Source organism: Musca vetustissima, unplaced genomic scaffold, assembly GCF_032173495.1.
Source record: "Musca vetustissima isolate MV318-11 ecotype Yass unplaced genomic scaffold, APGP_CSIRO_Mvet_v1 utg213458, whole genome shotgun sequence".
NCBI lineage: Eukaryota > Metazoa > Arthropoda > Insecta > Diptera > Muscidae > Musca > Musca vetustissima.
Window position 1 is genome coordinate 34,020 of NW_026885559.1, and position 9,681 is coordinate 43,700.

Below are 9,681 nucleotides of genomic sequence, written 5' to 3' on the forward strand. Positions count from 1 at the left end.
CTTGCTCGGAAAAGTTTCTCGTGGGGTCTTCTAAAATGGGATCGGAATATATCCGCCGGGGCAAGTCTTCTATAATAATTGCGTTTATCTTCAGTGCCCAAGTACTGTTACCCCTTCGCGGATGTATTTTGAAGGTAGTAAACCTTTGCCCCTGATACGTAAAGGATCTCAGACCTAGCCGGCGAAAGGTCGCATACGCAATTTTCGACATCGTAGCTGATTGGCTTACAATGGCCCGCACGGTGGCAAACCCTTCCATGTCGTCTGCGGTAATTTTCACCATCGCCGTTGGCGCGAAGACCAAGTCCCATGAAAAAGCTGGAGTTGTAATAGCCCCACCGAGCAACGAGTTATCCAACTGAGAGGCTCCGTGTAGAAGAGTGTGGTGCCGATAATCGCACCGACGGCAACCGTTTAAACTGGGACAGTCGGGTGCAAGATGGCTCCTGGCCAAACAGTTCCTGCAGTATCCCCTGCGCTCTGCGATGTCATACCGTTGGTAAGGTGTTTTTTGTCGAAACACTTGACACGAGCTGAGGGCGTGATCGGCCTGGCATAGCCCACACGAGAATTGCCAGTGAGTTGGGCGGGATGTTCGGGCATCGGATCTGCTGCGCTGCGGTCCATCGTTGGAATTGGGTCGGCGTTCGGATCTGCGATTTGGTCGTTGGGGACTTCTCTCGGCGACGCTAGGGCTTCGGCTGCGATTTTGCAAGCGCCAGTCTTGATTTGGTAGGTATGAGGCCATATCTGTAAAAGAAAAACAAAATGCGAGTACTAGGTTCTTGCTTGTGAGTAATGATCCGACTAGTCAGTCGGAGAACAATTTGACAATCTTCGAAATGGGTCTGCTGATTACACCACCACCAGTCCGAATATCGACAACCCTTGTATTGTGGTCAGTTCCTGGATATGTTTTTGTTATACGACCTAACTTCCATTCATGGGGCGCTAACCTGTCATCTTTTATCACCACTAAGTCCCCTTCTTTGACGTTATCTTTCTCGTATTTCCATTTAGTTCGTCGGTGAAGTTCATGAAGATACTCTAATTTCCACCGGTTGCAAAAATACTGCGAGATAACCTTGAGTCTCTTCCAACGGTTAACTAAACTAATGTCCGTATCTGAAATGTCAGGTTCGGGTGGAGTAAGGATAGATGTGCCTATGAGAAAATGACCCGGGGTCAGTGGCGAAAAATCGTTGGGGTCCTCGCTAGACGGACTTAATGGTCTAGAGTTTAAGCAGGCTTCAATTCGTGTTAGAATTGTAGCAAACTCTTCGAACGTAAAATTCATTTTTGGCATACATTTGCGCAAATGAGTTTTGAAAGATTTAACTCCAGCCTCCCACAGACCGCCCATATGAGGAGCACCAGGGGGGATGAACTTCCAATTGAGATCTTGATGGTAATGGTTTGTGATCATATTGGTCTGTAAATTTTTCATAAACGCTAATCGATCCCGCTTTAACAGATCGACGGCTCCAACAAAGTTGGTTCCGTTGTCAGAGTAGATAGTCGACGGGCATCCGCGTCTGCTAAAAAATCTTGAGAAGGCGGCAAGAAATGCATAGGATGACAAGTCGCTTGCCGGCTCCAGATGTATGGCCTTTGTAGCGAAGCACACAAAAAGGCATACGTATCCTTTTGTTAAAAAGCAAGTGCGACCAGTAAAATTCTTAATGTTGAACGGTCCCGCAAAATCTACTCCAGTATTTGTGAAGGGTCTGGATAAAAGGGTTCGTTCTGGCGGAAGGGAGGCCATTATTTGTTCCTGAGTTCGCTTTTTATGGATTATGCATATCTTGCAATGTCGTATAGTCTTTTTGACCAACGACGGGAGACCGAATATCCAGAATTCGGCCCTTAGCACTCGAGTCATTAACTGATTACCTCCGTGTAGGGTAACTTTGTGAGTGAAGTCTACAAGTAGTTGGCTAAGTGTTGATCCGTGAGGTAATAATATAGGGTGTCGTTCACCGTACGTGAGCGCAGTTGATTGTACCAATCTGCCATTTGAACGCATAACCCCTTTTGAGTCCAAAAATGGGTTAAGTGTCAAGAGTGGGCTGGATGGAGAAATTCGGGTCTTATTTTCCAGTGATTTATATTCTTCGGGATAAAAGAACTTCTGAGTTCGAATTATGCAAGCCCGTTTTCCATCCTGAACTTCTAGTGCCGAAAGATCTGTCGCCGATGTTCGCAAATGTTGCCGGTTTTCCCCAGAGTTTTTCCAAAATCTTAAACCGTATGCATGGGTCCGATATACTCTGGATAAAGATGAGAAATCTTTGAGTGGATCATCCTTTTCTTGAAATAGGGTCAAGGCTTTTACTGTTTTTGCTTCTAAACTCGTGTCCTCATGAACTTCATACGATGGCCATCTAGCCTTGGGTAATTTAAGCCACTGGGGTCAATGCCACCAGAGTTCCTGAGTTTTTAAATCCTGAGGTGACATCCTCGACTCGCAATGTCGGCTGGGTTGCTTTCGGAATCAACATGTCTCCAATTTTCTTGGCCAACATTCTCAGAAATCTCCGAAATTCTATTTCCCACGAAGGCATTCCAATGGCAAGGAGGCTTTTTCAGCCATGCAAGGACGATTGTTGAATCCGTCCAAAATTGTGTCGAGTATGATGTTATTTGCAGGTTCTTTATAATGGATGCGGCTAATTTGGAGAGTAGTACCGCTCCGCATAATTCTAGACGCGGAATTGACAGTTTCTTGATTGGTGCAACTCGGGTCTTGGCGGCCAATAGAAATGTATGAGTGCTAGAATCTTTGTTTTCGATTCGAATATATAATGTAGCTCCGTATGCGTTTTCCGAAGCATCGCAAAATCCATGTATTTCTACGGAAACATCTGCAGTGAATCTTATCCATCTTGGAACCTTCAGAAATTCGATTTCTTTGCTGTTTTTCACAAAATTATTCCAGTTCATTTGGGTCATTGGCTTCAACGGGTCATCCCAGTCTATTTTATCTAGCCAGATTTGTTGCATTATTAACTTGGCTACCACCACGACTGGCGCCAGCCAACCGCAAGGGTCAAATAATTTGGCTATTGTTGATAGGACTTCTCGTTTTGTTGAGGTATTATGATTTTCCATTGCCGGCGGTGTGAACGAGAAAAAATCGCCAGAAATATTCCATCTAATTCCCAATGTCTTTGTGGATGCATCTTCCGAAATGTCTAACCAATTAAGAGGTAGTAATTGTTCTTGTGGAATATCTTCAATAATCTTGTGGTCGTTTGATGCCCACTTCATGAGTTGAAATCCAGCCGAGGCTAGAGCGGCAGTTAATTCCTTACGAGCTTCGATGGATTCTTCTTCCGTGTGACCACCAGCTAATACATCATCCACGTACAGATTATTTAAAATTATATTTGCGGCTCTTGGATACACATCCTTTATGTCCTCTGCCAGTTTTAGAAGGGTCCTCAATGCTAAATATGGTGCACAGTTAACTCCAAATGTAACTGTGAGTAGTTCATAGTCTTCGATGGGGTCGTCAGGTGACTGTCTGAAGAGTATTCTTTGAAATTTGGTTTGGGTCGGATCCAAAAGTATCTGCCGATACATCTTTGTGATGTCTGCGTTAAAAACGTATTTAAAAAATCGCCATTTTAAGATTTGTAATACCAGATCTTGTTGTAAAATGGGTCCAGGAAATAGTGTGTCATTGAGGCTTGTTTTGTTTGCTGAGGGACAAGAAGCGTTGAACACCACTCGCAACTTCGTAGTGAGTCGATCTGGTTTTATTACAGCATGATGTGGCAGATAATAATTTGGCATGTTCTCAATTTCATTTTTGTGAATTTTTCGCATATGTCCAAGCTCTAAGTATTCTAGTATCGAATTATCATATTGTTCCTTTATCTCGGGTGTTTTCATGAGCTTTTTCTCCATTCTGTAGAATTGAGCCAAGGCGATGTTTCTGGAATTTCCTAATTCCTCGCATTTTTTGAATGGGAGAGTCACCACATATCTTCCATCCTTATTCCGTATAGTTGTCTCATTAAAATTTCGTTCGCAAAATTGGTCTTCCTCTGACCGTAAAACTTTTTTAGGGGTCTCTTCCACCTCCCAAAAACGTGTAAGTACTTTCTCAATTGCTGTGGTGCTTAGCAGTGAAATAGGATTTCTTTGTATAGTATTTCCGGGTATGGGTCCTCCAACGATCCATCCAAATTTGGTTTGTTGTGTTAAAATGGATCCAAAAATTTTCATTGGTGTTCCAATTGTGAATATTAATGGTCCTATGTCCATTCCAATAAGTAAGTCAATGGGTTGACTGATGTAGAATTTCGGGTCAGCCAATTCCAATGATGTAATGTCTCTAAGTTGTGATTTATCTAAGTTTTGTGGTGGTAGATTTGAAGGTAACGTTCGTAAAACTGGAGCCCATACCTCCAATTTGAAACTAGGGTCGTATTTGGATCTCATTGTGAATAGGCATGACTTCGTTGAAGTTTCAGACACAAATTGACTAAGTCCCGTTACATGAATCAAGTTACTTCGAGTTGGCAGTTTCAAAAGGTTCTTCATTTTTTCCGAAATAAATGTTGACTGTGATCCAGAGTCAATGAGTGCTCTGGCATCGTAGAGTTGTCCTTTAGCTTCGATTTGTACTATTGCTGTAAAAAGTAAAGTTCCTCCAGATTGTTGTGTATCAACATGGGTATCCTGAAGGGTCAAGGTAGTGACAGTAGTTGGTTCTTCATTTGTTGTGGACTGTATTTGATTTGTAAGAGTGGCAGCACTGTTACTAGGTTGTGCTTCCACTCGAGCTAGGTATGTGTTTGTTGATTGGGTTTCCGTTCCCTTGTGTAACAAAGTGTGGTGTCTCATTGTACAAGTTCGACAACCAAAGCGACTTTTGCAATCCCTTACTCCATGGTTGGATGACAAACAGTTGTAACATAGGTGTGATGTTTTCACCAAGTGAATTCTATCATTCACATTCCTTCTCAAAAACTCATTGCAATCTCTTATGAAGTGATTGGCTTTACATAATGGGCATTGTTGGGGACTAGATGTTCTGCTTGTTTGAGTCTGATTGTAGGGTGTTTCTTTTCCTCCCGATTTGTGACCATCTTTGGAAACATTCGTCTGAAACGAGTTAAAAAATCTCGGTTTATTGTTACCAGCTGGTTTTGATTGGCTGATTTTAGGATTTGTTGGCTTTATATTCCCGACTGATTCCATTGTTTTGAATTTATTTGTCAAAAACGCATCAAATTGTTCCCATTTTGGAAGAAGTTTGCAATCCGTTAGTGACTTCTCAAACTCCTCCAGGAAATTTCTGGGTAGTTTCGTAGATCAAATATAGATTAAAATAGGATCCCATCCTTTGGCATCGACATCAAGGGTCTCCAAAGTTTGAATGCAGCTGTTCACAGTGCGCTGCAGCTTCTGTATAGTCTGACTTGAATCAGTTGAGACATTTGGTAAGTTAAAAAGAGTCTTGATTAATTCATTGACTTGCATCCTTTTATTCTCATAGCGATCAATGAGATTTTTCCATGCTAAGTCAAATCCATCGTTGGTGAGCGGAACGTTACTGATGATCTCTCTTGCTTCTCCAGAAGTTTTCTGTGTCAGATGGAATAATTTTTCAACCTTGCTTAATTTTGAATTCCTGATGTAAATGGCGGAAAATAAATCCCTAAAAGTGGGCCATTCACTGTAACCTCCTCTGAATATGTCTGTGTCGCATGGTGGCAGACGGGATACTGGCGTAAAATCCATCTCCTTTCCTTGCTGTGACCTCTCTGACTCCCTTTTTGTTTTTTCCAACGTTTGGTTATCCAGTGCTGTTTGGATCTGCAAATTTATTGCGCTCAGTGCCTTTTTGTAAGCGTCCATTGCCTCCATATAATGTTTCCTTAACTTGTTCTTGTCGATGGGTTTCTCCTCCTTCTCCGGAGTATGGTCTCGGCAATCCACGTAAGCCCTCTTAACCTGGTCCCATGTAGAGTTTAATTCCATCCGAGTAGTTTCCAGGGTGTGGGTGCGTAATAGAAAATATAGAAATATAATCCTGAAGGTCATTGACGCAATTGGCGAATTTATCGCACAAAGTTTTGTCCATTTTAAAGATTTACCAGCAAAATATTTCAGCGAAAAAATGCTAGAAACTATTTTGGGTCACAGAAATTATTTTTTTTTGAGATCTTCAAGGCTACAGAGGCCCTGACAGATGCAAAAAAAAAATATTTAAAAATGCTGCAAAGGAAGAATTATTGTGAGTTATATGAGTAGCACATCAGTTCGATGACCTGGTTATAAAAATGTTCAACAAAAAAATTATGTGTATGATGTCTGTCCACCAGACTCGTTTCCCCAAAATGTCGTATTCAAAAATAATTTCAAAATTGTTGGCTTCTGGTTCAGCTCATGTGTGCGTCTGTCCACCAGACCTGTTTTTCCACAATTTTGTATGAATATGAAGTTGCAATGTCTTGGGTTAGGAATATCCGCTTGGGAGTATGTGTGTCTGTCCACCAGACTGTTTATGTAAAATTTTGAGGTTAAAATGGTTGGGTATGCCTGTCCGCCAGACTTGCTTGAGGTTTGGTTTGTTTAAAAGTTTGAGGTTATGGAATGGTTGTGTATGTCTGTCCACCAGACTTGGTTAACGAAGCTTTCCAAAATTTGGGGTTATATAATTTGGTTTAATTAAAATTTTGAGGTTATGGAATGGTTGTGCATGTCTGTCCACCAGACTTGGTTAACGAAGCTTTCCAAAATTTGGGGTTATATAATTTGGTTTAAATAAAATTTTGAGGTTATGGAATGGTTGTGCATGTCTGTCCACCAGACGCTGCTTATGTTCTTCGTGTCGCGGAAGTGACCATGTATTTCCAAAAAAGTTTTTTTTGTTTTTTTTTATAATGGGTCAATATGGCGACGAACCGGGTTTATGTATATATGTATGCGTAAGTGTAGGTATATGTGTACGTATATATGTATGCTCAGCAGATTCATATACTTCCACGAAAAAATATGGCGCTTATATACTGCCACAATTCCAAGATGGTATATAGAAACCGCTAATTTTTCTACAACCAACGGGTCTTTGTTTGTTGTTGTCTTGGCGGCGACTTGCAGCCCAAAGATCATGCGAATTCTTGTTTTTAATCTAATGTACGACTTGAGTATACGGGTCAGTACAAATATTAAGAATCTGTCTGTGCCCTTTTTACCCTTCGTGTCGCAAAAAGAAAAACCTTTAAACGGGTACTCACTTTTAATGGGTTTGTGTCTGGGTATGTTGTCTCCTCTGTTGTTGTGCTGTCTTGGTGCTGGGGGTCCTGTGTCCGTCCGCCTTTGTTGTTGGTGTTTTGTAAAGCTTGTGATGTTTAATTGTTGTTCCTCCTTTTCACTTGCTTCTCCTTGTTTCCACTTGTTGCCACTTGTTTTTTGTTAATTTAACTTTTTTGTTTTTATTAATTTAAAAAACTCACTTTTGTTTTTTAATCCGGCTTCGATGGACCACAATGTTTTTCACTTTACCCTTTTTTTGGCTTTGCATTTTATTTAAAACTTTATATATCTTTGTTTCGTAGTGTTCAGATTTTATTTCAATTTATTTGAACTTTTAGTTTTAAGAATGTTTTAACCTTAGAATATTTTTTTACAAGTGTGCAATGGTAGTTTACGTTTTGATTTTAGGTTTATTTCAGGGTTAGGTTAAGTTCACCATAGGCTAGGTAGATAGGTAATTTTATTTGTAGGTATTTTTAAGGCAATCATAGGTTTTAGGTTCACTGTAGTGCAATATTATAATAGTGCAATATTAGGTTAAGATTAGGATAAGTTTTAGGATAAGTTTTATACAATTAGGATAAGTTGTAGGATAGGTTTTATACAATTAGGATATGTTTTATGCACTTAGGATAAGGTTTAGGATAAGTTTTACACAGTTAGGTTAATTTTTAGCACTTAGGATAAGTTTTAGGTTTTACACAATTAGGATAATTTTCATGTACTTAGGATGATTTTTTTAGGTTAAGTTTTAATTCAGAGGTATAATAGATGTAAGATTTTTTATGTAGTAGTAGGTTTTATAATTTTGTATAATTTTTCTTCATTTCTTTAATTTTTGTTTTTATGTTTTTTTATGAGTAGGTTTTAACTTAATTTGTATGTTTTAAATTATTCATTTTTAGTATGTTTAGTTTTTTCTTTCTTTGTGTATGTTGTGTTGTGAAGTTATTGGGTTTTTTTCTTTAATTTTTGCACCATCACTGGGAGGGGGAGTCAACCGGCGCGTTCTTACTGTTCTGAAAAACTGACCTACGACGCCAAAATCAATCCAACAGCAAGCCATGTATTCAGTTCTGCTGTTGGAAATGTTTATATTGCTGAATGGAATATATGGCCAATGTTAACTCCACCGCCTGTCGTCGCCACTTTGGACGGCGTCAAAGAAATATGATTAAGCTGCCTAAACACGCAGCAAAATTAGAATGTTTTATGAACAGTATCTGTTGGCGTGATACCAATGAGGGGGAGAAAAACAAAATAGAACAATTTGGGTATTAAATGTATTTTCAAACTTTATTCGAAAAGGTTACTGAGTTTCGAAAAAACAAAAATTTACCCTAATGCGTGCGTGTTCGATCGAAAGCGACATTGCAAGTGAAGTCGCGGTGAGGAAATGTAGCATAAACAAGGTCGAGATCACATCGACGACCGTAGCACTGGAAAGTCCTCTCTGCATCCGAACTGAGCAAATGTGACTTCTAGGAGAGAGCGTTGGAAAGAGAGAATACTCTCTTCTACAATCCGCACCAGGCGAATGTGACTCCTAGAAGAGGAGCAGAGAACATTCCCCCCATTGACTCAAATTAGTGGCTAATTAATGTGACTAATAATTGGTATGCTACGGAAGGGGTGAACAACATATCGAACGTATACATTGTCGTAAACAATGTATCGAACCTAAACATTGCCGCCCACCTTGCAGCGCTACAATGCAATGCAACATGAATTGGACTAAATCGCGACTTATTCTAGGTTAGTATTAGCATTGTGAATAAAATGCAGCAATATGTACGGTAGTTCAGTTTCATTGACCAATTATTCGTTAATTCAAATATGGTTGTGTATTTTGCTACAACTAAGTTTGACAAAAGTAAACCAAAGTATTGGTTACTATTTAAACTATTTTGTTAGCTTGTCGACGAACAATTCCTTGTTGGACCTAAAGTGATTGCTCATGACAGAGCACAACGAGTCATTGAAATTGCATATTAGATAAGTATAGTTCGATTTTTATACCCTTCGCCATAGTATGGATTGTATATTAATTTTGTTATTCCATTTGTAACTCACCAAAATATTCATTTTCGACCCTATAAAGTATATATATTCTTGATCAGGGTAAAATTCTAAGACGATCTAGCCATGTTCGTTCGTCTGTTGTAATCACACTATCTTCCGAAGGAATTTAGATACGGTGCTGAAATTTTGATAAGGGTTGACTTTTGTCTGCAGGCAGGTCAAGTTCGACGAAGGGATATATCGGTCCACGTATGCCCTATAAAGTATATATATTCTTTATCAGGGTAAAATTCTAAGACGATCTAGCCATGTCCGTCCGCCTGTTGTAATCACGCTTCCGAAGGAATTTAGATAGGGTGCTGATATTTTGCACAAAATTATAAATAT

General features: G+C 39.7%; 1 protein-coding gene across 1 annotated transcript; it reads right to left on the reverse strand.

Moving 5' to 3' along the window:
* Positions 1-414: 414 nt before the first annotated feature.
* LOC133332799 (uncharacterized) lies at positions 415-4,854 on the reverse strand. The gene is made up of 2 exons (XM_061541173.1): positions 2,557-4,854; positions 415-750 (listed from the first exon to the last, which is right to left on the reverse strand). The coding sequence occupies exons 1-2, from the start codon at positions 4,852-4,854 to the stop codon at positions 415-417; spliced, it is 2,634 nt and encodes an 877-aa protein (XP_061397157.1).
* Positions 4,855-9,681: the final 4,827 nt, after the last annotated feature.